At 45.5% G+C, this 26,557-nt stretch overlaps 1 protein-coding gene across 3 annotated transcripts in view; it reads left to right on the top strand.

Moving 5' to 3' along the window:
• disc1 (DISC1 scaffold protein) overlaps nt 1-26,557 on the top strand; it is an 80,619-nt gene that overhangs the window by 30,828 nt on the left and 23,234 nt on the right. For all 3 annotated transcript variants that reach the window (XR_006079885.1, XM_042305813.1, XM_042305814.1), the window contains exons 4-10: nt 3,397-3,547; nt 4,527-4,623; nt 5,064-5,296; nt 5,633-5,687; nt 17,184-17,286; nt 23,378-23,566; nt 23,924-23,984. Coding sequence is in view for 2 of the 3 variants with exons in the window: in XM_042305813.1 (XP_042161747.1) it covers nt 3,397-3,547; nt 4,527-4,623; nt 5,064-5,296; nt 5,633-5,687; nt 17,184-17,286; nt 23,378-23,566; nt 23,924-23,984 (889 nt within the window). In the remaining variant the exon portion in view is untranslated. The remainder of the gene's footprint in view (nt 1-3,396; nt 3,548-4,526; nt 4,624-5,063; nt 5,297-5,632; nt 5,688-17,183; nt 17,287-23,377; nt 23,567-23,923; nt 23,985-26,557) is intronic.

Below are 26,557 nucleotides of genomic sequence, written 5' to 3'. Positions count from 1 at the left end.
AGTAGAGGAGAGGCCAGCAGCAGTAGTAGTAGTAGTAGTAGAGGAGAGGCCAGCAGCAGTAGTAGTAGTAGAGGAGAGGCCAGCAGTAGTAGAGGAGAGAGGCCAGCAGTAGTAGTAGTAGTAGAGGAGAGGCCAGCAGAGGTAGTAGTAGTAGTAGAGGAGAGGCCAGCAGTAGTAGTAGTAGTAGTAGTAGAGGAGAGGCCAGCAGCAGTAGTAGGAGGAGAGGCCAGCAGCAGTAGTAGTAGGAGGAGAGGCCAGCAGTAGTAGTAGGAGGAGGCCAGCAGTAGTAGTAGAGGAGAGGCCAGCAGTAGTAGTAGAGGAGAGGCCAGCAGTAGTAGTAGAGGAGAGGCCAGCAGTAGTAGTAGAGGAGAGGCCAGCAGTAGTAGTAGAGGAGAGGCCAGCAGTAGTAGTAGAGGAGAGGCAACAGCAGTAGTAGAGGAGAGGCCAGCAGCAGTAGTAGTAGTAGTAGAGGAGAGGCCAGCAGCAGTAGTAGTAGAGGAGAGGCCAGCAGCAGTAGTAGTAGAGGAGAGGCCAGCAGCAGTAGTAGTAGTAGAGAGAGGCCAGCAGTAGTAGTAGTAGTAGTAGTAGTAGAGGAGAGGCCAGCAGCAGTAGTAGTAGTAGTAGTAGTAGCCAGTAGGGTCTGTGTCGCAAAATGCCAGCAGCAGTAATAGTAGTAGTAGAGGAGAGGCCAGCAGCAGTAGTAGTAGTAGTAGAGGAGAGGCCAGCAGCAGTAGTAGTAGAGGAGAGGCCAGCAGTAGCAGTAGTAGAGGAGAGGCCAGCAGTAGCAGTAGTAGAGGAGAGGCCAGCAGTAGCAGTAGTAGAGAGGCCAGCAGTAGCAGTAGTAGAGGAGAGGCCAGCAGTAGTAGTAGAGGAGAGGCCAGCAGTAGTAGTAGAGGAGAGGCAACAGCAGTAGTAGAGGAGAGGCCAGCAGCAGTAGTAGTAGTAGTAGAGGAGAGGCCAGCAGCAGTAGTAGTAGAGGAGAGGCCAGCAGCAGTAGTAGTAGAGGAGAGGCCAGCAGTAGTAGTAGTAGTAGAGGAGAGGCCAGCAGTAGTAGTAGTAGAGGAGAGGCCAGCAGTAGTAGTAGTAGAGGAGGCCAGCAGTAGTAGTAGTAGTAGAGGAGGCCAGCAGTAGTAGTAGTAGAGAGGGAGGCCAGCAGTAGTAGAGGAGAGGCCAGCAGTAGTAGGAGAGGCCAGCAGTAGTAGAGGAGAGGCCAGCAGTAGTAGAGGAGAGGCCAGCAGTAGTAGAGGAGAGGCCAGCAGTAGTAGAGGAGAGGCCAGCAGTAGTAGAGGAGAGGCCAGCAGTAGTAGAGGAGGAGGAGGCCAGCAGTAGTAGAGGAGAGGCCAGCAGTAGTAGTAGTAGAGGGAGAGGCCAGCAGTAGTAGTAGTAGTAGTAGAGGAGAGGCCAGGAGTAGTAGTAGTAGTAGAGGAGAGCCCAGCAGTAGTAGTGGAGGAGAGGCCAGCAGCAGTAGCAGTAGTAGTAGAGGAGAGGCCAGCAGTAGTAGTAGAGGAGAGGCCAGCAGTAGTAGTAGAGGAGAGCCAGCCAGTAGTAGTAGAGGAGAGGCCAGCAGTAGTAGTAGTAGTAGAGGAGAGGCCAGCAGTAGTAGTAGTAGAGGAGAGGCCAGCAGTAGTAGTAGTAGAGGAGAGGACAGCAGCAGCAGTAGTAGTAGAGGAGAGGCCAGTAGTAGTAGAGGAGAGGCCAGCAGCAGCAGTAGTAGTAGAGGAGAGGCCAGCAGTAGTAGTAGTAGGAGAGGCCAGCAGCAGCAGTAGTAGTAGTAGTAGAGGCCAGCAGCAGCAGTAGTAGTAGAGAGGCCAGCAGCAGTAGTAGTAGTAGAGGAGAGGCCAGCAGTAGTAGTAGTAGAGGAGAGGCCAGCAGTAGTAGTAGAGGAGAGGCCAGCAGTAGTAGTAGAGGAGTAGGCCAGCAGCAGCAGTAGTAGTAGAGGAGAGGCCAGCAGTAGTAGTAGTAGAGGAGAGGCCAGCAGTAGTAGTAGTAGAGGAGAGGCCAGCAGTAGTAGTAGGAGGAGAGGCCAGCAGCAGCAGTAGTAGTAGAGGAGAGGCCAGCAGTAGTAGTAGAGGAGAGGCCAGCAGTAGTAGTAGAGGAGAGGCCAGCAGTAGTAGTAGAGGAGAGGCCAGCAGTAGAGGAGAGGCCAGCAGTAGTAGTAGAGGAGCCAGGCCAGCAGTAGTAGTAGAGGAGAGGCCAGCAGTAGTAGTAGTAGAGGAGAGGCCAGCAGTAGTAGTAGTAGGTGGAGCAGCAGCAGCCAGCAGCAGTAGTAGTAGAGGAGAGGCCCAGCAGTAGTAGTAGAGGAGAGGCCAGCAGTAGTAGTAGAGAGGCCAGCAGTAGAGGAGGCCAGCAGTAGTAGTAGAGGAGAGGCCAGCAGTAGTAGTAGAGGAGAGGCCAGCAGTAGTAGTAGAGGAGAGGCCAGCAGTAGTAGTAGTAGAGAGGCCAGCAGTAGTAGTAGTAGTGGAGAGGCCAGCAGTAGTAGTAGTAGGAGGAGAGGCCAGCAGTAGTAGTAGGAGGAGAGGCCAGCAGTAGTAGTAGAGGAGAGGCCAGCAGTAGTAGTAGAGGAGAGGCCAGCAGTAGTAGTAGAGGAGAGGCCAGCAGTAGTAGTAGAGGAGAGGCCAGCAGTAGTAGTAGAGGAGAGGCCAGCAGTAGTAGTAGAGGAGAGGCCAGCAGTAGTAGTAGAGGAGAGGCCAGCAGTAGTAGTAGAGGAGAGGCCAGCAGTAGTAGTAGTAGAGGAGAGGCCAGCAGTAGTAGTAGAGGAGAGGCCAGTAGTAGTAGTAGAGGAGAGGCCAGCAGCAGCAGTAGTAGTAGTAGAGGAGAGGCCAGCAGTAGTAGTAGAGGAGAGGCCAGCAGCAGTAGTAGTAGTAGAGGAGAGGCCAGCAGCAGTAGTAGTAGAGGAGAGGCCAGCAGTAGTAGTAGTAGTAGAGGAGAGGCCAGCAGTAGTAGTAGAGGAGAGGCCAGCAGTAGTAGTAGAGGAGAGGCCAGCAGTAGTAGTAGAGGAGAGGCCAGCAGTAGTAGTAGTAGTGGAGAGGCCAGCAGTAGTAGTAGTAGTGGAGAGGCCAGCAGTAGTAGTAGTAGTGGAGAGGCCAGCAGTAGTAGTAGTAGTGGAGAGGCCAGCAGTAGTAGTAGTAGTAGTAGAGGAGAGGCCAGCAGTAGTAGTAGTAGTGGAGAGGCCAGCAGTAGTAGTAGTAGAGGAGAGGCCAGCAGTAGTAGTAGTAGAGGAGAGGCCAGCAGTAGTAGTAGTAGTAGTAGTAGAGGAGAGGCCAGCAGTAGTAGTAGAGGAGAGGCCAGCAGTAGTAGTAGAGGAGAGGCCAGCAGTAGTAGTAGTAGTAGAGGAGAGGCCAGCAGCAATGGATTGTTTCTGGTCTAATGACCCAGATATGTGTGCTGTTGTTTCAGCTGAGCGCTTTGATAAGAAGCTGGAGGAGCTGTGTAGAGAGAGGAGCTCACTGAGGCTGGGTCTCCCCTCCAGACAGCCCAGTGTGGCTCTGTTCCTCCAGAGACTCAGAGAGGCAGTACACAGCGCCCTCGCCAGGATGGAGGACCATAGGTTAGTACCATTACTACAACACATCAACACATCACACTACAACACATCACACTACAACACAACACCCCACACCACATCACACTACAACAACCACACCACCCCACAACACCCCACACCCACACCCACACCACCCCACAACACCCTACAACACACCACTACACCACACACCACAACACCCCATGCCACACCACCCCACAACACACCACAACACCCCACAAAACCCCACAATACACCACAATACCCCACACCACCCCACACCACCACACACCACCCCACAACACACCACCCCACCCCACAACACACCACTACACCACTACACCACACCACCCCACCCCACACCACCTCACCCCACACCACCTCACCCCACACCACAACACCCCACACCACACTATTTTAGTCGGCATAAACTGTATTATTGGGAAGTAACAGAACAGAGCTACCAGGATACTAGTTTAACTGGGTAACAGAACAGACCCACAGGATGCTAGTCTAACTGGGTAACAGAACAGACCCACAGGATGCTAGTTTAACTGGGTAACAGAACAGACCCACAGGATGCTAGTTTAACTGGGTAACAGAACAGACTCACAGGATGCTAGTCTAACTGGGTAACAGAACAGACCCACAGGATGCTAGTTTAACTGGGTATCAGAACAGACCCACAGGATGCTAGTTTAACTGGGTAACAGAACAGACCCACAGGATGCTAGTCTAACTGGGTAACAGAACAGACCCACAGGATGCTAGTTTAACTGGGTAACAGAACAGACCCACAGGATGCTAGTTTAACTGGGTAACAGAACAGACCCACAGGATGCTAGTTTAACTGGGTAACAGAACAGACCCACAGGATGCTAGTTTAACTGGGTAACAGAACAGACCCACAGGATGCTAGTTTAACTGGGTAACAGAACAGACCCACAGGATGCTAGTTTAACTGTTATTGTCTGTTATTCTTTCTGCTTCTGAACTGTTAAAGGGAAGAGGTGGAGAGGGATGGAGGGGAAGTGGCTGAGGCCATCCAGGGTCCACTGCAAAGGAGAGAGTGTTTGCTGCAGGAGAAACGCATGGTGGAGGTGAGTAGATGTCGTTAGGTAGCGATTACTGGAAATAACAAGGCATTTTGGACACCTTTGGCCTGTTTGTATTAAATCACATCGATTTGTGCAAGTGTCCCCCAAGTGTACATTCAACAGTTCTACAGTTTAGAGCGTTGTACAATGAAGTAGTTAGATATGCCTTCAGCAGAAATACTACAGGAAATACCCAGTTGTGTACATTAAGAAATGTCCCATGCCCTGTAAATGGATCCTGTCATACACTGGTTGAATGAAGAATGTCCCATGCCCTGTAAAATGTTGAATTGAGTGTGAATCCAAGTGCTGATCTAAGATCAGGTCCCCTGTCTGTATAATCCTATTTATTATTATCTAGAAGTCAGAACTGATCCTAGATCAGCACTCCTACTCTGAGACTACTCTTTATGAATGCTCTCTGCCCTCGGGCCTGCCCCCAGGCGGAGATGGCAGAGCTGCAGTGGAGGCTCGGAGAGCTGCAGTCTCGGAGTTGCAGCCTGGAACAGCAGATCCAGCAGGAAGAGGAGGAGCTACAGACTGAGGAGGTTGAAGGACCCGCCCTGCGCAGCTGTAGCCACATCCAGCTCAGAGACATGGGCAATGCCCTCAATGACCTGGTAACATCACAGAGCAGGACCAGGATTTGTGTCTCTCCCCCTGAAGCCATACTCAGGTCAGTACTAATCCTAACTTCTCCAGGATCACTGTCTCTCCACACCTGGGTTCCCCTGAGAAAATCTGTACTAATCTTATCAAACCAAGTTAGGAATTGAAAAAAATATACATGTTTCAATATGAACATCTTCAAAGGATCTATCTGTCCATAACATTCCTCCCGTCATCCTCTTCCCTTGTAGGAACACTGAGTCTGTCCATAACATTCCTCCTGTCTTCCTCTTCCCTTGTAGGAACACTGAGTCTGTCCATAACATTCCTCCGTCTTCCTCTTCCCTTGTAGGAACACTGAGTCTGTCCATAACATTCCTCCCGTCTTCCTCTTCCCTTGCAGACTCCAGGATCAGGAGCAATCACTGAGTCTGTCCATTAAAGATGCTACGGCTAAAGTAAGGATATTTTTATATTGACATATTGACATTAGACATTCAATAAACACTCTTATACAGAGTGACACAGTTTCAGTTGCAGTCACCACGACCCCTACTTTGTGGCATGGCAACTCAACCATTCCTCCCAGAGTAAAGCAGAGCACAGCAGAGCACAGCAGAGCAAAGCACAGCAGAGTAAAGCACAGCAGAGTAAAGCACAGCAGAGTAAAGCACAGCAGAGTAAAGCACAGCAGAGTAGAGTAGATTAAAGCAGAGCAGGGTAAAGCAGAGCAGAGCAAAGCAGAGCAGGAGCAAAGCAGAGCAGGAGTAAAGCAGAGCAGGAGTAAAGCAGAGCAGGAGTAAAGCAGAGCAGGAGTAAAGCAGAGCAGGAGTAAAGCAGAGCACAGCAGAGTAAAGCAGAGCACAGCAGAGTAAAGCAGAGCACAGCAGAGTAAAGCAGAGCACAGCAGAGCACAGCACAGCAGAGTAAAGCACAGCAGAGTAAAGCACAGCAGAGTAAAGCACAGCAGAGCAAAGTAAAGCACAGCAGCAAAGTAAAGCACAGCAGCAAAGTAAAGCACAGCAGAGTAAAGCAGAGCACACAGAGCAGAGCACAGCAGAGCAAAGTAGAGCACAGCAGAGTAAAGTAGAGCACAGCAGAGCAAAGTAGAGCAAAGTAGAGCACAGCAGAGTAAAGCACAGCACAGCAGAGTAAAGCACAGCACAGCAGAGTAGAGCACAGCACAGCAGAGTAGAGCACAGCACAGCAGAGTAGAGCACAGCACAGCAGAGTACAGCACAGCACAGCAGAGTACAGCACAGCACAGCAGAGTAGAGCACAGCACAGCAGAGTAGAGCACAGCACAGCAGAGTAGAGCACAGCACAGCAGAGTAGAGCACAGCACAGCACAGCAGAGTAGAGTACAGCACAGCAGAGTAGAGTACAGCACAGCAGAGTAGAGTACAGCACAGCAGAGTAGAGCACAGCAGAGTAGAGTAGAGCACAGCAGAGTAGAGCAGAGCAGAGTAGAGTACAGCACAGCAGAGTAGATGTTACGTTCCCCAGTTTATGTGTTGTAGTTTGTGTATTTGCATGTGTTAATTTCAGGAAATGACTTCCTGAAATCCCTCAAGCAGCTGATTGGTCGACTCCATGGCTAATTGGAGAGCTGACCCCGCCCCCTCATCAAGACACAGCTGTCTCCAATGACCCATTCCTTCTGAAGCTATATAAAAGCCAGTGTTCTGTTCAGGAGAGAGATCTTTTTGGAGGTAGAGATTTTTCTGGGAGGTCATTGCAGAGATTTGTCTTGACGAGGGAACGTAACAGTACAGTACAGTAGAGCAGAGTAGAGTAGAGTACAGCAGAGTAGAGTACAGCAGAGCAGAGTAGAGTACAGCAGAGTAGAGTACTAAACGATATCACAACCGCCATCGATAAAAGACAGTACTGTGCAGCCGTCTTCATTGACCTTGCCAAGGCTTTCGACTCTGTCAATCACCATATTCTTATCGGCAGACTCAGTAGCCTCGGTTTTTCGGATGACTGCCTTGCCTGGTTCACCAATTACTTTGCAGACAGAGTTCAGTGTGTCAAATCGGAGGGCATGCTGTCCGGTCCTCTGGCAGTCTCCATGGGGGTGCCACAGGGTTCAATTCTCGGGCTGACTCTTTTCTCTATATATCAATGATGTTGCTCTTGCTGCAGGCGATTCCCTGATCCACCTCTACACAGACGACACCATTCTATATACTTTCGGCCCGTCATTGGACACTGTGCTATCTAACCTCCAAACAAGCTTCAAAATGCATGCTTTTCAACCAATCGCTGCCTGCACCCGCATGCCCGACTAGCATCACCACCCTGGATGGTTCCGACCTTGAATATGTGGACATCTATAAGTACCTAGGTGTCTGGCTAGACTGCAAACTTTCCTTCCAGACTCATATCAAACATCTCCAATCGAAAATCAAATCAAGAGTCGGCTTTCTATTCCGCAACAAAGCATCCTTCACTCACGCCGCCAAGCTTACCCTAGTAAAACTGACCAACCTACCGATCCTCGACTTCGGCGATGTCATCTACAAAATGGCTTCCAACACTCTACTCAGCAAACTGGATGCAGTCTATCACAGTGCCATCCGTTTTGTCACTAAAGCACCTTATACCACCCACCACTGCGACTTGTATGCTCTAGTCGGCTGGCCCTCGTTACATATTCGTCGCCAGACCCACTGGCTCAGGTCATCTACAAGTCCATGCTAGGTAAAGCTCCGCCTTATCTCAGTTCACTGGTCACGATGGCAAAACCCATCCGTAGCACGCGCTCCAGCAGGTGTATCTCACTGATCATCCCTAAAGCCAACACCTCATTTGGCTGCCTTTCGTTCCAGTACTCTGCTGCCTGTGACTGGAACGAATTGCAAAAATCGCTGAAGTTGGAGACTTTTATCTCCCTCACCAACTTCAAACATCAGCTATCTGAGCAGCTAACCGATCGCTGCAGCTGTACATAGTCTATTGGTAAATAGCCCACCCATTTTCACCTACCTCATCCCCATACTGTTTTTATTTATTTACTTTTCTGCTCTTTTGCACACCAATATCTCTACCTGTACATGACCATCTGATCATTTATCACTCCAGTGTTAATCTGCAAAATTTTAATTATTCGCCTACCTCCTCATGCCTTTTGCACACATTGTATATAGACTCCCCCCTTTTGTTTTCTACTGTGTTATTGACTTGTTAATTGTTTATTCCATGTGTAACTCTGTGTTGTCTGTTCACACTGCTATGCTTTATCTTGGCCAGGTCGCAGTTGCAAATGAGAACTTGTTCTCAACTAGCCTACCTGGTTAAATAAAGGTGAAATAAAAAAATAAAATAAAAGAGTACAGCAGAGTAGAGTACAGCAGAGTAGAGTACAGCAGAGTAGAGTACAGCAGAGTAGAGTACAGCAGAGTAGAGCACAGCAGAGTAGAGCACAGCAGAGTAGAGCACAGCAGAGTAGAGCACAGCAGAGTAGAGCACAGCAGAGTAGAGCACAGCAGAGTAGAGCACAGCAGAGTAGAGCACAGCAGAGTAGAGCACAGCAGAGTAGAGCACAGCAGAGTTTATTTACTTATTTTATTTATTTCACCTTTATTTAACCAGGTAGGCAAGTTGAGAACAAGTTCTCATTTACAATTGCGACCTGGCCAAGATAAAGCAAAGCAGTTCGACACATACAACGACACAGAGTTACACATGGAGTAAAACAAACATACAGTCAATAATACAGTAGAAACAAGTCTATATACGATGTGAGCAAATGAGGTGAGATAAGGGAGATAAAGGCAAAAAAAGGCCATGGTGGCAAAGTAAATACAATTTAGCAAGTAAAACACTGGAATGGTAGAATTGCAGTGGAAGAATGTGCAAAGTAGAAATAACAATAATGGGGTGCAACGGAGCAAAATAAAATAAAAAAATACAGTAGGGAAAGAGAGTTGTTTGGGCTACATTATAGGTGGGCTATGTACAGGTCAAATCAAATCAAATTGTATTTGTCACATGCAGATGTTAATGCGAGTGTAGTGAAATGCTTGTGCTTCTAGTTCTGACAATGCAGTAATAAACAACAAGTAATCTAGCTAACAATTCCAAAACTACTGTCTTATAGACACAAGTGTAAGGGGATAAAGAATATGTACATAAAGCTATATGAGTGAGTGATGGTACAGAGTGGCATAGGCAAGATACAGTAGATGGTATTGAGTGCAGTATATACATATGAGATGATGATTATGTAAACAAAGTGGCATAGTTAAAGTGGCTAGTGAAGATAAAGATGCAGTAGATGATATAGAGTACAGTATATACATATACATATGAGATGAATAATGTAGGGTATGTAAACATTATATTAGGTAGCATTGTTTAAAGTGGCTAGTGATATATTTTACATCATTTCCCATCAATTCCCATTATTAAAGTGGCTGGAGTTGAGTCAGTGTGTTGGCAGCAGCCACTCAATGTTAGTGGTGGCTGTTTAACTGTCTGATGGCCTTGATAGAAGCTGTTTTTCAGTCTCTCGGTCCCAGCTTTGATGCACCTGTACTGACCTCGCCTTCTGGATGATAGCAGGGTGAACAGGCAGTGGCTCGGGTGGTTGTTGTCCTTGATGATCTTTTTGGCCTTCCTGTGACATCGGGTGGTGTAGGTGTCCTGGAGGGCAGGTAGTTTGCCCCCGGTGATGCGTTGTGCAGACCTCACTACCCTCTGGAGAGCCTTACGGTTGTGGGCGGAGCAGTTGCCGTACCAGGCGGTGATACAGCCCGACAGGATGCTCTCGATTGTGCATCTGTAGAAGTTTGTGAGTGCTTTTGGTGACAAGCCGAATTTCTTCAGCCTCCTGAGGTTGAAGAGGCGCTGCTGCGCCTTCTTCACGATGCTGTCTGTGTGGGTGGACCAATTCAGTTTGTCTGTGATGTGTACGCCGAGGAACTTAAAACTTACTACCCTCTCCACTACTGTTCCATCAATGTGGATAGGGGGTGTTCCCTCTGCTGTTTCCTGAAGTCCACAATCATCTCCTTAGTTTTGTTGACGTTGAGTGTGAGGTTATTTTCCTGACACCACACTCCGAGGGCCGTCACCTCCTCCCTGTAGGCCGTCTCGTCATTGTTGGTAATCAAGCCTACCACTGTTGTGTCGTCCGCAAACTTGATGATTGAGTTGGAGGCGTGCATGGCCACGCAGTCGTGGGTAAACAGGGAGTACAGGAGAGGGCTCAGAACGCACCCTTGTGGGGCCCCAGTGTTGAGGATCAGCGGGGTGGAAATGTTGTTGCCTACCCTCACCACCTGGGGGCGGCCCGTCAGGAAGTCCAGTACCCAGAGACCCAGGGTCTCGAGCTTGATGACGAGCTTGGAGGGCACTATGGTGTTAAATGCCGAGCTGTAGTCGATGAACAGCATTCTCACATAGGTATTCCTCTTGTCCAGATGGGTTACGGCAGTGTGCAGTGTGGTTGAGATTGCATCGTCTGTGGACCTATTTGGGCGGTAAGCAAATTGGAGTGGGTCTAGGGTGTCTGGTAGGGTGGAGGTGATATGGTCCTTGACTAGTCTCTCAAAGCACTTCATGATGACGGAAGTGAGTGCTACGGGGCGGTAGTCGTTTAGCTCAGTTACCTTAGCTTTCTTGGGAACAGGAACAATGGTGGCCCTCTTGAAGCATGTGGGAACAACAGACTGGGATAGGGATTGATTGAATATGTCCGTAAACACACCAACCAGCTGGTCTGCGCATGCTCTGAGGGCGCGGCTGGGGATGCCGTCTGGGCCTGCAGCCTTGCGAGGGTTGACACGTCTGCATGTTTTAGTTGCGGGCTGTGTCAGTGGCACTGTATTGTCCTCAAAGCGGGCAAAAAAGTGATTTAGTCTGCCTGGGAGCAAGACATCCTGGTCCGTGACTGGCTCTATACTGACGCTTAGCTTGTTTGATTGCCTTGCGGAGGGAATAGTTACACTGTTTGTATTCGGTCATTTTTCCGGTCACCTAACCCTAACCCTAAAAGCAGTGGTTCGGGCTTTCAGTTTCACGCGAATGCTGCCATCAATCCACGGTTTCTGGTTTGGGAATGTTTTAATCGTTGCTATGGGAACGACATCTTCAACGCACGTTCTAATGAACTCGCTCACCGAATCAGCGTATTCGTCAATGTTGTTGTTTGACGCAATACGAAACATATCCCAGTCCATGTGATGGAAGCAGTCTTGGAGTGTGGAATCAGATTGGTCGGACCAGCGTTGAACAGACCTCAGCGCGGGAGCTTCTTGTTTTAGTTTCTGTCTGTAGGCAGGGATCAACAAAATGGAGTCGTGGTCAGCTTTTCCGAAAGGAGGGCGGGGCAGGGCCTTATATGCGTCGCGGAAGTTAGAATAGCAGTGATCCAAGGTTTTTCCAGCCCTGGTTGCGCAATCGATATGCTGATAAAATTTAGGGAGTCTTGTTTTCAGATTAGCCTTGTTAAAATCCCCAGCTACAATGAATGCAGCCTCCGGATAAATGGATTCCAGTTTGCAAAGACTCAAATAAAGTTCGTTCAGAGCCATCGATGTGTCTGCTTGGGGGGGAATATATATGGCTGTGATTATAATCGAAGAGAATTCCCTTGGTAGACAATGCGGTCGACATTTGATTGTGAGGAATTCTAAATCAGGTGAACAGAAGGACTTGAGTATCTGTATGTTGTTATGATCACACCACGTCACGTTAACCATGAAGCATACGCCTCCGCCCCTCTTCTCACCAGAAAGATGTTTGTTTCTGTCTGCGCGATGCGTGGAGAAACCAGCTGGCTGCACCGATTCCGATAGCGTCTCTCCAGTGAGCCATGTTTCTGTGAAGCAAAGAACGTTACAGTCTCTGATGTCCCTCTGGAATGCTACCCTTGCTCGGATTTCATCAACCTTGTTGTCAAGAGACTGGACATTGGCGAGAAGAATGCTAGGGAGTGGTGCACGATGTGCCCGTCTCCGGAGTCTGACCAGAAGACCGCTCCGTTTCCCCCTTTTACGAAGTCGTTTTTTTGGGTCGCCGGCTGGGATCCATTCCGTTGTCCTGGGTGAAAGGCAGAACACAGGATCCGCTTCGCGAAAGTCATATTCTTGGTCGTACTGATGGTGAGTTGATGCTGCTCTTATGTTCAGTAGTTCTTCTCGACTGTATGTAATGAAACCTAAGAGGACCTGGGGTACTAATGTAAGAAATAACATGTAAAAAAACAAAAAACTGCATAGTTTCCTAGGAACGCGAAGCAAGGCGGCCATCTCTGTCGGCGCCGGAAGATTGAAGCAGTCATCTGTGAGCTGCTCTGACAGTTGGTGCTTAAATCTAGTGAGGGAGATAAGTGTTTCCAGTTTCAGACATTTTTGCAGTTCGTTCCAGTCATTGGCAGCAGAGAACTGGAAGGAGAGGCGGCCAAAGAAAGAAGTGGTTTTGGGGGTGACCAGAGAGATATACCTGCTGGAGCGCGTGCTACAGGTGGGTGATGCTATGGTGACCAGCGAGCTGAGATAAGGGGGGACTTTACCTTGCAGGGTCTTATAGATGACATGAAGCCAGTTGGTTTGGCGACGAGTGTGAAGCGAGGGTCAGCCAACGAGAGCGTACAGGTCGCAATGGTGGGAAGTATATGGGGCTTTGGTGACAAAACGGATTGCACTGTGATAGACTGCATCCAATTTGTTGAGTAGGGTATTGGAGGCTATTTTGTAAATGACCGCCAAAGTCGAGGATTGGTAAAATGGTCAGTTTTACAAGGGTATGTTTGGCAGCATGAGTGAAGGATGCTTTGTTGCGAAATAGGAAGCCAATTCTAGATTTAACTTTGGATTGGAGATGTTTGATGTGGGTCTGGAAGGAGAGTTTACAGTCTAACCAGACACCTAGGTATTTGTAGTTGTCCACGTATTCTAAGTCAGAGCCGTCCAGAGTAGTGATGTTGGACAGGCGGGCAGGTGCAGGCAGCGATCGGTTGAAGAGCATTAATTTAGTTTTACTTGTATTTAAGAGCAATTGGAGGCCATGGAAGGAGAGTTGTATGTCATTGAAGCTTGCCTGGAGGGTTGTTAACACAGTGTCCAAAGAAGGGCAAGAAGTATACAGAATGGTGTCGTCTGCGTAGAGGTTGATCAGAGACTCACCAGCAGCAAGAGCGACATCATTGATGTATACAGAGAAGAGAGTCGGTCCAAGAATTGAACCCTGTGGCACCCCCATAGAGACTGCCAGAGGTCCGGACAGCAGACCCTCCAATTTGACACACTGAACTCTATCAGAGAAGTAGTTGGTGAACCAGGCGAGGCAATCATTTGAGAAACCAAGGCTATTGAGTCTGCCGATGAGGATGTGGTGATTGACAGAGTCGAAAGCCTTGGCCAGATCAATGAATACGGCTGCACAGTAATGTTTCTTATCGATGGCGGTTAAGATATTGTTTAGGACCATGAGCGTGGCTGAGGTGCACTCATGACCAGCTCTGAAACCAGATTGCATAGCAGAGAAGGTATGGTGAGATTCGAAATGGTCGGTAATCTGTTTGTTGACTTGGCTTTCGAAGTCCTTAGAAAGGCAAGGTAGGATAGATATAGGTCTGTAGCAGTTTGGGTCAAGAGTGTCCCCCCCTTTGAAGAGGGGGATGACCACAGCTGCTTTACAATCTTTGGGAATCTCAGACGACACGAGAGGTTGAACAGGCTAGTAATAAGGGTGGTAACAATTTCGGCAGATAATTTTAGAAAGAAAGGGTCCAGATTGTCTAGCCCGGCTGATTTGTAGGGGTCCAGATTGTGCAGCTCTTTCAGAACATCAGCTGACTGGATTTGGGAGAAGGAGAAATGGGGAAGGCTTGGGCGAGTTGCTGTGGGGGGTGCAGTGCTGTTGACCGGGGTAGGAGTAGCCAGGTGGAAAGCATGGCCAGCTGTAGAAAAATGCTTATTGAAATTCTCAATTATAGTGGATTTATCAGTGGTGACAGTGATAAATCCTATCTTGTGGGCAGCTGGGAGGAGGTGTTCTTATTCTCCATGGACTTTACAGTGTCCCAGAACTTTTTTGAGTTAGTGTTGCAGGAAGCAAATTTCTGCTTCAAAAAGCTAGCCTTGGCTTTTCTAACTGCCTGTGTATAATGGTTTCTAGCTTCCCTGAACAGCTGCATATCACGGGGGCTGTTCGATGCTAATGCAGAACGCCATAGGATGTTTTTGTGTTGGTTAAGGGCAGTCAGGTCTGGGGAGAACCAAGTGCTATATCTGTTCCTGGTTCTAAATTTCTTGAATGGGGCATGTTTATTTAAGGTGGTTAGGAAGGCATTTAAAAAAAAATAGAGTAAAGCAGAGTAGAGTAAAGCAGAGTAGAGTAGAGTAGAGTAGAGTAGAGTAGAGTAGAGTAGAGTAGAGAGTAGAGTAGAGTAGAGTAGAGTAGAGTAGAGTAGAGTAGAGTAGAGTAGAGTAGAGTAGAGTAGAGTAGAGTAGAGTAGAGTAGAGTAGAGTAGAGCAGAGGAGGGAGAACAGTTACACAGAAACAGGAAGTGAAGTGCGTGTTGGAAATGTATCTTCTGCATTCAAAGTTAATCATCTCTAATGATCACAGAACACATTCTTCATATCCATTCCTGAATACTATCACAAGAAAATGAAAGGGGATTGTAAATCTGTTCTTAGTGTCCAAAGCAACAAGGCTGGTTTTAAAAGGCTGTACTGGTTTGTTCTCAATCACTACTCCTTCCTCCTCTGTGTAAAGTCTGTATAGTGAGCTCTCTATAACATGTATAAAACATTAAAAAACATGTCCTGACTCTCTGAGGTCATTAAAGATCCCATGGCACTTATCGTAAGAGTAGGGGTGTTAACCCCAGTGTCCTGACTCTCTGTGGTCACTAAAGATCCCATGGCTCTTATCGTAAGAGTAGGGGTGTTAACCCCAGTGTCCTGACTCTCTGAGGTCATTAAAGATCCCATGGCACTTATCATAAGAGTAGGGGTGTTAACCCGGGTGTCCTTGCTAAATTCCCAATCTGGCCCTCAACCATCACGGTCACCTAATAATCCCCAGTTTACAATTGGCTCATTCATCCCCTTCCTCTCCCCTGTAACTATTCCCCAGGTCGTTGCTGTAAATGAGAATGTGTTCTCAGTCAACTTACCTGGTAAAATAATGGATAAATAAAAAAGAAAGAACCTGTTATTTCCAGGACAGACTGACCAGGTGAATCCAGGTGAAAGCTATGATCCCTTATTGATGTCACCTGTTATATCCACTTCAGTCAGTGTAGGTGAAGTGGAGGAGACGGGTTAAAGAATATTTTTTAAGCCAATTAAAAACAATTGAGACATGGATTGTGTATGTTCAGAGGGTGAATGGGCAAGACAAAATATTCAGAGGGTGATATATATTTACATGCCTTTGAATGGGGTATTGAAGTAGGTGCCAGGCTCACCGGTTTGTGTCAAGAACTACAAAGCTGCTGGGTTTTCCACACAACAGTTTCCCGTGTGTATCAAGAATGGTCCACTACCCAAAAGACATCCAGCCAACTGGATTAGGTCTCACGTTGCAAAATTAGAAATGGTGTTTTTTACATTGGTTAAAAGCAGAGACACAGAGCTAGAAAATGGTATATCATACACTGTATTTAAGGAACAATGGGAAAGTCATTCTGCTTTGAAAGTTGATAAACTTGAGAAATTTTGAGAAAATGGCATTGTATGTTTTGGTACACCTACTGGAGAGCTCTTCTTTGTTCAGCACCTTTCATCTTAAGCTTTAGCCCCACCCATCTCGTTCAGGGTTGATCCGAGACTTCTGTACTAACAGTCAAGCACCCAAACTACCTGGCTAACGTTGGCTAGCTTGCTAGCTAATTCCAGACACAAATGAGAGAACAGCTCACTGACCTTTTTACCTGACAGAGCTGGTTAGGCTGTTTTCATGTTATCCAGAGAGTTGGTGACTGAAACTGTGCTGCTGGCAACAATTTATGTTTTTTTTTCCCGAATGTTTACTGACATCCGCCATGTTGAGCGTTCGTAAATGTGTCAGTTATTCTGCACTCTGGCACACTCAGATAAGATCAACCACGTAACGTTAGCTAGCAAGCCAGCCAGCTAACGTTACCTAGCTAGCTAACAGTACACTTTTACTTGACATAAAAACGACTTTGTCAAAATTAGAAACAGATAATGTCTGAAAATGTAGCTTGCTAGATTATCTTACCCGTATCCATTATTCATGGTTGGATGCCATGGTTGCCCTTAGTTGAAGATGTAATCCGGAGACAGTTGTTTTCTCCATCTCTTTAGCTCTAATTCTCCATCTCTTTAGCTATCAGACTCTAATTCCACTGATTTCAAAACTCGGTCCTCCAGAAAGTGGAGAGCAACACTTATGCAGTTCTACTAAGTGATATTTTTTTTAAAGCCGCGTTAGACAGGTTTACCTACACATACTGACCAGATCAAATAGACAGAAGCATGTTATATGGCAGACCAATCCCAACTCTCGGCATGTCCAGCCCACTCATTATCTCAGCCAATCATGACTAGCGAGAAGGTTGCTGACTTTTTTTGTAGCTTGTAATATAATAATTGTATTCGTATTTACAGATGGCATACAAGTTTGTAATTAAGGCACATGAAAGCTCACATGTTCCAGTAGGCATTTCTGCCAAAAAATGACTTTTGATAAAAAATAAAGTTTACATTCAAACGGCTCTCCTGTGACGTGTGATATGCTCCTAAATTCCTGAAACGAGTCACCTTTGTGAGAAGCATTGGAGTCAACATGGACCAGCATTCCTGTAGAATGCTTTTGAACACCTTGTAGAGCCTATGCCCTGGCAAATTGAGGCTGTTCTGAGGTTAAAAAGAGGTGCAACTCAATATTAGGAAGGTGTTATATACTGTACTATAATGATTAGTGTGTCATCTAACCCTCCCTCTCTTCTTTCCTTCATCCTTCTCTAGGTAGTGATGAGTCAGAGGTTGGGAGGAAGTCTGAGAAGGAAAGTCAGTGAGACAGAGACTCAACTCCTGGCTCTCCACGAAGCCAAGCTAGCCGCCATCTCAGGTACCTGGCTATACAGATATCATGCACCTCTACCTCTACATATATCATCTACCTCTACAGATATCATACACCTCTACCTTTACATATATCATCTACCTCTACAGATATCATACACCTCTACCTTTACATATATCATACACCTCTACAGATATCATACACCTCTACCTCTACAGATATCATACACCTCTACATATATCATACACCTCTACATATATCATACACCTCTACATATATCATCTACCTCTACATATATCATACACCTCTACAGATATCATACACCTCTACATATATCATACACCTCTACATATATCATACACCTCTACATATATCATATACATATATCATACACCTCTACCTTTACATATATCATACACCTCTACATATATCATACACTACAGATATCATACACCTCTACAGATATCATACACCTCTACAGATATCATACACCTCTACAGATATCATACACCTCTACAGATATCATACACCTCTACAGATATCATCATACATATCATACACCTCTACATATATCATACATACACCTCTACATATATATCATACACCTCTGCAGATATATCATACACCTCTACATATATATCATACACCTCTACAGATATATCATACACCTCTACAGATATATCATACACCTCTACAGATATATCATACACCTCTACATGTATCATACACCTCTACCTCTACATATATCATACACCTCTACAGATATCAAACACCTCTACAGATATATCATACACCTCTACATGTATCATACACCTCTACCTCTACATGTGTCATACACCTCTACATATATCAAACACCTCTACCTCTACATATATCATACACCTCTGCAGATATATCATACACCTCTACATATATATCACCTCTACAGATATATCATACACCTCTACAGATATATCATACACCTCTACAGATATATACACCTCATATATCATACCTCTACAGATATATCATACACCTCTACAGATATATCATACACCTCTACAGATATATCATACACCTCTACAGATATCATACACCTCTACAGATATCATACACCTCTACATATATCATACACCTCTACATATATCATACACCTCTACATATATCATACACCTCTACATATATCATACACCTCTACATATATCATACACCTCTACATGTATCATACACCTCTACCTCTACATATATCATACACCTCTACCTCTACATATATCATACACCTCTACATATATCACACCTCTACATATATCATACACCTCTACAGATATCATTCACCTCTACATATATCATACACCTCTACATATATCATTCACCTCTACATATATCATTCTACATATATCATCACCTCTACATATATCATACACCTCTACATATATCATACACCTCTACATGTATCATACACCTCTACATGTATCATACACCTCTACCTCTACATATATCATACACCTCTACCTCTACATATATCATACACCTCTACAGATATCATTCACCTCTACCTATATCATACACAGATATCATACTACATATATCATACACAGATATCATACTACATATATCATACACCTCTACATATATCATGCACCATTCACCTCTACATATATCATTCACCTCTACATCTATATATACAGTTCCAGTCATTTGAACACACCTACTCATTCCAGGGTCTTTATTTTTTTACTATTTTCTACATTGTATAATAATAGAGAGGACATCAACACTATGAAATGACACATGGAATCATGTAATAACCTACCTATGTTAATCACTATTATTGCACACAGTCCATGCAACTTATTATTTGACTTTAAGCACATGTTTGCTCCTGAACTTATTTAGTCTTAGCATAACAAAAGGGTTGAATACTTATTGACTCAAGATACTTAAGCTATTAATTTGTAAAAATGTGTAAAAACATATTTACAGTTTGACCTCATGGGATATTGTGTATGGATGTGGGTACACAGACCAACTGCAGCCCCTCATGATGCGTTCAGATTGTTGTGGCCCCCACCCCTTCAAAGTTTCCCATCCGTGGTATACAGTATCATACACTACCATCCCCTCTAACAGATACACGTACTTTCTTACCATACACTACCATCCCCTCTAACAGATACACTTACTATCAAGGCACAAGGCGAGACCCAAATGCAGATACAGGAGGCAGATGGTTGGAGTCTTACAATGTTTTTTAATCCAAAGGGGTAGGCAAGAGAATGGTTGTGGACAGACATAAAGGTGAAAACCAGATCAGAGTCCAGGAGGTACAGAGTGGCAGACAGGCTCGTGGTCAAGGCAGGCAGAATGGTCAGTCAGGCGTGTTCAAAGTTCAGAAACAAGCAAGGGTCAAAACTAGGAGGACTAGAAAAAGGAGAATGCAAAAAGCAGGAGGGCGGGGAAAATGCTGGTTGACTTGGAAACATACAAGACGAACTGGCACAGAGAGACAGGAAACACAGGGATAAATACACTGGGGAAAAAGTGACACCTGGAGGGGGTGGAGTCAATCACAAGGCTGATACCCCATGGAGCACTCGAAAGGGGAGAGTCCCGTGGCAGAACTGGGAAGAGTGTTGCGGGCATTCTCCCCCCAGACCAGTTGACGGCTCCAGGTAGTGGGGTCAGTTGAGACCAGGCACTTTAAGGTGGTCTCCAGGTCTTGGTTGGCTAGCTCCAACTGACCGTTAGTTTGGGGATGGATGATAGGCTGGCCGATGACCCAATAAGGGTGCAGAATGCCTACCAGAACTGAGAGGAGAAATGAGTTGAATCTGGTAAACAGGAGGGCCCACCAGGCCTGCCTTGAGTTGAGGCGCTTGGCTGAATGGAGTTTTGATGGTCGTTCCAGACCAGACCAGGAATGGCTATTCTGCTCCTTCCAGCCAGTGCCGCCACTCCTCCAATGCCATCTTAACCGCCAGGAGGTCTTAGTTGCCAACATCATAGTTCCTCTCAGCAGGATTGAGACGATGGGACAGGAAGGCACAGGGATGAAGCTTCTGGTCCTGGGCAGATCGCTGGGACAGGATGGCCCCCACTCCAACATTCGAAGCATCCACTTCCACCACAAATTGATCCGAGGGGTCCGCATGGATGAGGATGGGTGCTGTTGTGAACCGATGCTTCAGGTCAACTAAGGCTTTGTCGACTGCTGGAGACCATTTGAACGGTACCTTGGTGGAGGTGAGTGCCGAGAGGGGGGCCGCCAGAGTGCTGTAATCCCAAATGAAACAGCGGTGGAAGTTTGCAAACCCAAGGAACCGTTGCAACTGCACTCTGGACTTTGGTTGAGACCAATCCACCCCTGCATTCACCTTTCCAGGATCCCATCTGAACATTGCCCTCAGCAATGACATATCCCAGAAAGGTAATAGAAGAGTGGTGGAACTCACACTTCTTTGCTTTCACGAACAGTTGGTTCTCCAGGAGGCTCTGAATGACCTTTCTGACATGAAGAACATGTTCTTACGCAGACCGTGAAAAAAACAGGATGTTGTCCAGGTAGACGAACACAAACCGGTTTATCATGTCCCGAAGCACATCATTGACCAAAGCCTGGAAGACAGCATGGGCGTTGGTGAGTCCAAATGGCATGACCTGGTACTCATAATGTCCACTGGCTGTGTTGAAGGCTGTCTTCTACTCATCCCCCTCGCGTATCCGAACCAGGTGGCATTCCGAAGGTCCAACTTGGAAAACATGGTGGCCCCCTGGAGAGGTTCATACGATTTTTGACAGTGATATTGTTTATTCCCCACTAGTCAATGCACAGGCACAGGGTCTTGTACTTCTTCTCCACAAAGAAAAACCCTGAACCGGCAGGAGATGCAGACGGACGGACGGCCCCAGTGGCCAGAGACTCCTCTATGTACGATGTTTATTAATCCAATGGGTTAGGAAAGAGAGTGGTCGTGGACAGGCAAAAAGGTTCAAACCAGATCAGAGTCCAAGAGGTACAGATTGGCAGACAGGCTCGTGGTCAAGGCAGGCAGAATGGTCAGGTGGCGGGTACAAAGTCCAGAAACAGGCAAGGGTCAAAATGGGGAGGACTAGAAAAAGGAGAATGCAAAAAGCAGGAGAACGGGAAAACCACTGGTTGACTTGGAAACATACAAGACAAACTGGCACAGAGAGACAGGAAACACAGGGATAAATACATTGGCACAGAGAGACAGGAAACACCGAGATAAATACACTGGGGAAAATCAGTGACACCTGGAGGGGGTGGAGACAATAACAAGGACAGGTGAAACGGATCAGGGCGTGACACTTCCTTACCATACAGTACCATCCCCTCTAACAGATACACTCACTTCTTTATCTACATCACATCCACACGGGACTCAAGACAGCAATGCGCCCCCTCCACTTCTTCCTGTCCTTGGCAATACAGATACACCACCATTATCAACCAATCCACATTAACGTTGCCTATTAAGGACTTGATGAGCCATAGCTAATGTGGCTAACGCTGACAATACAGCTGCTGTGTCGTGTTGTGTTGTAGTGTGTGTCTTGTCGTGTTGTAGTGTGTTGTGTTGTGTTGTAGTGTGTCGTGTTGTAGTGTGTCGTGTTGTGTTGGTGTGTTGTGTTGTTGTGCTGTGTTGTAGTGTGTCGTGTAGTGTGTCGTGTTGTGTTGTAGTGTGTCGTGTTGTAGTGTGTCGTGTTGTTGTAGTGTGTTGTGTTGTGCTGTGTTGTAGTGTGTTGTTGTAGTGCGTCGTGTGTGTTGTTGTTGTGTGTAGTGTGTTGTAGTGTGTTGTAGTGTGTTGTGTTGTAGTGTGTTGTAGTGCTGTGTTGTAGTGTGTTGTGTTGTTGTGTCGTGTAGTATGTAGTGCGTGTTGTAGTGTGTCGTGTCGTGTTGTTGTGTTGTAGTGTGTCGTGTTGTGTTGTAGTGTGTCTGTGTTGTGTATTGTGTAGTGTGCTGTGTTGTAGTGTGTTGTGTTGTTGTGCTGTGTTTTGTAGTGTGTTGTGTTGTTGTAGTGTGTTGTGTTGTTGTGCTAGTGTGTTTGTTGTAGTGTGTGTTGTGTTGTAGTTGTAGTGTGTCGTGTTGTAGTGTGTCGTGTTGTAGTTCGTAGTGTGTCATGTCGTGTTGTTTGTAGTGTCGTGTTGTAGTGTGTCGTAGTGTGTCGTGTTGTAGTTTGTAGTGTGTTGTAGTGTGTCATGTCATGTTGTGTTGTAGTTCGTAGTGTGTCATGTTGTGGTGTTTGTAGTGTGTCGTGTTGTAGTGTGTCGTGTTGTGTTGTAGTGTGTTGTAGTGTGTCGTGTTGTAGTGTGTCATGTTGTGGTGTTTGTAGTGTGTCGTGTTGTAGTGTGTCGTGTTGTAGTGTCGTGTTGTGTTGTAGTGTTGTGTTGTGTTGTAGTGTGTTGTGTTGTTGTGCTGTGTTGTGTTGTAGTGCGTTGTGTCGTGTTGTAGTGTGTCGTGTTGTAGTGCGTCGTGTCATGTTGTAGTATGTTGTGTTGTAGTGTGTCATGTTGTGTTGTGTGTGTTGTAGTGTTGTGTGTTGTCGTGTGTGTAGTGTGTCGTGTTGTGTTGTAGTGTGTTGTGTTGTTGTGCTGTGTTGTGTTGTAGTGCGTTGTGTCGTGTTGTAGTGTGTCGTGTTGTAGTGCGTCATGTTGTGTTGTAGTGTGTCATGTTGTGTTGTAGTGTGTCATGTTGTAGTGTGTCATGTCGTGTTGTAGTTCGTAGTGTGAAGTGTTGTAGTGTGTTGTAGTTTGTAGTGTGTTGTTGTGTGTCGTGTTGTAGTGTGTTGTAGTGTGTTGTAGTGTGTCGTGTTGTAGTGTGTCATGTCGTGTTGTAGTGTGTTGTGTGTCGTGTTGTAGTGTGTCGTGTTGTGTTGTAGTGTGTCATGTCATGTTGTAGTGTGTCGTGTTGTAGTGTGTCGTGTTGTAGTGTGTTGTAGTGTGTCGTGTCATATTGTGTTGTTGTTGTGCTGTGTTACATGTCAGGATGTAAAGAAGATGCAATTTGCAGCTAGTGACTTCAGCATTATGCTGAGCTGAAGGTTGAGATGAGAGCTGTGTTGTTATGTTGTAGGTAGTGACATCAGCATTATGCTGAGCTGAAGGGAGAGATGATAGCTGTGTTGTTATGTTGTAGGTAATGCCTTCAGCAGTGCTAAGGAGCTGAAGGCAGAGATGAGAGCTGTCTACGGAGAAAGAGACAGGCTGGAGCTGCTAGTGAAGAGACTCCACAGCCTGAGTTTTGGTAACAGCCAGGATCTGGCCAAGATGAAGACACAACAACAACAGCTGAAACTGGAGCTGGAGGCCAGACAGGCCCAGCATGGTGAGTAGATGAGGCCAAGAGGGTGGTGGTTGGTGGGGTAGAACCCAGCAGAGCCTCTCTGGGATGGGGGACGAGTTTGGATGTGCATGATGGTCTTTCAGGTAGCAGGGTCATCTACCTGTTCTCCTGTTCCCCACACATGTAGTTGACATTGTGTTTCCGAATGACTAGAGTAGATAGGGGACAGAGAGAGGAGAGGACTGAGGGCAGAGTAGATAGGGGACAGAGAGAGGAGAGGACTGAGGGCAGAGTAGATAGGGGACAGAGAGAGGAGAGGACTGAGGGCAGAGATATTGTAATTCTATAGATATGTTATAAACTGTTAATAACTCTGTTTCTGTCTTTTCTCCACAAAAGAACTGACTCTGAAAGAGAATGTTGTCAAGTACATCGAGTTACTGGAAGACAGACTGCACAGGTGAGCTTTTTTTTCTCTCTCTGTCTCTTTCTGTCTCTGTCTCTCAATTTTGATCCATTCAATTCAAGGGGCTTTATTGGCATGGGAAACATGTGTTAACATTGCCAAGCAAGTGAGGTAGATAATATTCAAAAGTAAAATAAACAATTACACTCACAGAAGTTTCAAAAGAGTAAAGACATTACAAATGTCATATAATGTCTATATTCAGTGTTGTAACGATATACAAAAGGGAAAATAAAAAAGCATAAATATGGGTTGTATTTACAATGGTGTTTGTTCTTCACTGGTTGCCCTTTTCTCATGGCAACAGGTCACACATCTTGCTGCTGTGATGGTACACTGTGGTATTTCACCCAGTAGATATGGGAGTTTGTCAAAACCCTGTTTGTTTTCTAATTCTTTGTGGATCTGTGTAATGTGAGGGAAACATGTGTCTCTAATAAGAGTCAAACATTGGACAGGAGGTTAGGAAGTGCAGCTCAGTTTCCACCTCATTTTGTGGGCAGTGAGCACATAGCCTGTCTTCTCTTGAGAGCCATGTCTGTCTATGGCGGCCTTTCTCAATAGCAAGGCGATGCTCAATCAGTCTGTACATAGTCAAAGCTTTCCTTAAGTTTGGGTCAGTCACAGTGGTCAGGTATTCTGCAACTGTGTACTCTCTGTTTATGGCCAAATAGCATTCTAGTTTGCTCTGTTTTTTCCCCCAATGTGTCAAGTAATTCTGAACACCAAATAATGCAGAGCAGAATTAGGCCAATACCCGCTAAATATCAAAATCCAGAAAAGAGCCATTAAATTCTACAACAATGCAGTAATAACCAACGAGTAATCTAACCTAACAATTCCAAAACTACTACCTTATACACACAAGTGTAAGGGGATAAAGAATATGTACATAAAGATGTATGAATGAGTGATGGTACAGAACGGCATAGGCAAGATACAGTAGATTGTATAGAGTACAGTATATACATATGAGATGAGTAATGTAGGGTTTGTAAACAAAGTGGCATAGTTAAAGTGGCTAGTGATACATGTATTACATAAAGATGCAGTAGATGATATAGAGTACAGTATATACATATGAGATGAATAATGTAGGGTATGTAAAAAATTATATTAAGTAGCATTCTTTAAAGTGCCTAGTGATATATTTTGACATCAATTTCCATTATTAATGTAGCTGGAGTTGAGTCAGTGTGTTGGCAGCCTGGCTCTCGAGAGAAGGCAGGCTATGTGCACACTGCCCTCAAAATGAGGTGAAATCTGAGCTGTACTTCCTATCCTCCTGCCAAATGTTTGACCATATTAGAGACACATCTCTCAGATTGCACAGACAAATATTAATACAAATTTGAAAACAAATCGAATTTTGATAAACCCCAATATACGCTAATGTTCAAAGGTTTGGAGTCCTTGTTTTTAAAAGCAAAGCACATTTTTTTGTCCATTAAAATAACTTCAGATTGATCAGAAATACAGTGTAGACATTGTTAATGTTGTAAATGACTGTTGTAGCTGGAAACAGCAGATTTTTTTAATGGAATATATACATAGCCGTACAGAGGCCCATTATCAGCAACCATCACTCCTGTATTCCAATGGTACATTGTGTTAGCTAATCCAAGTTTATAATTTTAAAAGGCTAATTGATCATTATAAAACCCTCTTGCAATTATTTTAGCACAGCTGAAAACTGTTGTCCTGATTAAATAAGCAATAAAACTGTCCTTCTTTAGACTAATTGAGTATCTGGAGCATCAGAATTTGTGGGTTTGATTACAGACTCAAAATGGCCAGAAACAAAGACCTTTCTTCTGAAACCCGTCAGTCTATTCTTGTTCTGAGAAATGAAGGCTATTCCATGCGAGAAATTGCCAAAAAACTGAAGATCTCGTACATCGCTGTGTACTACTCCCTTCACAGAACAGCACAGACTGGCTCTCACCAGAATAGAAAGAGGAGTGGGAGGCCCCTGTGCACAACTGAGCAAGAGGACAAGTACATTAGAGTGTCTAGTTTGTAGCTGGAAACTGGCAGCTTCATTAAATAGTACCCGCAAACACCAGTCTCAACGTCAACAGTGAAGAGGCGACTCCGGGATGCCATCTTAATCTTTTATTTTTATTGGCCAGTCTGAGATATGGCTTTTTCTTTGCAACTCTGCCTGGAAGGCCAACATCCCGGAGTCTCCTCTTCACTGTTGACGTTGAGACTGGTGTTTTGGTGGAAATTTCTAAGTCACCCCAAACTTTTGAATGGTAGTGTAACTCTCATGTTTACTGGGTGAAATACCATAGTGTTCCATCACAGCAGTAAGATGTGTGCCCTGTTGCCGCAAGAAAAGGGCAACCAGTGAAGAACAAACACCATTGTAAATACAACCTATATTTATTTATTTTCCCTTTTTGTACTTTTAACTATTTGCGCATCCTTATAGGACTGTATAAAGACATATGACATTTGAAATGTCTTTATTCTCTTGGAACTTTTGTGAGTGTAATGTTTATTGTTAATTTTTAACGTTTATTTAACTTTTGTTTATTATTTAATTAACTTGCCAATAAAAC

This window comes from Oncorhynchus tshawytscha, linkage group LG25, assembly GCF_018296145.1.
Source record: "Oncorhynchus tshawytscha isolate Ot180627B linkage group LG25, Otsh_v2.0, whole genome shotgun sequence".
Classification (NCBI taxonomy): Eukaryota; Metazoa; Chordata; class Actinopteri; order Salmoniformes; family Salmonidae; genus Oncorhynchus; species Oncorhynchus tshawytscha.
The sequence above is the reverse complement of the archived record's forward strand: the minus strand, read 5'-3'. Positions and strand labels throughout refer to the sequence as shown.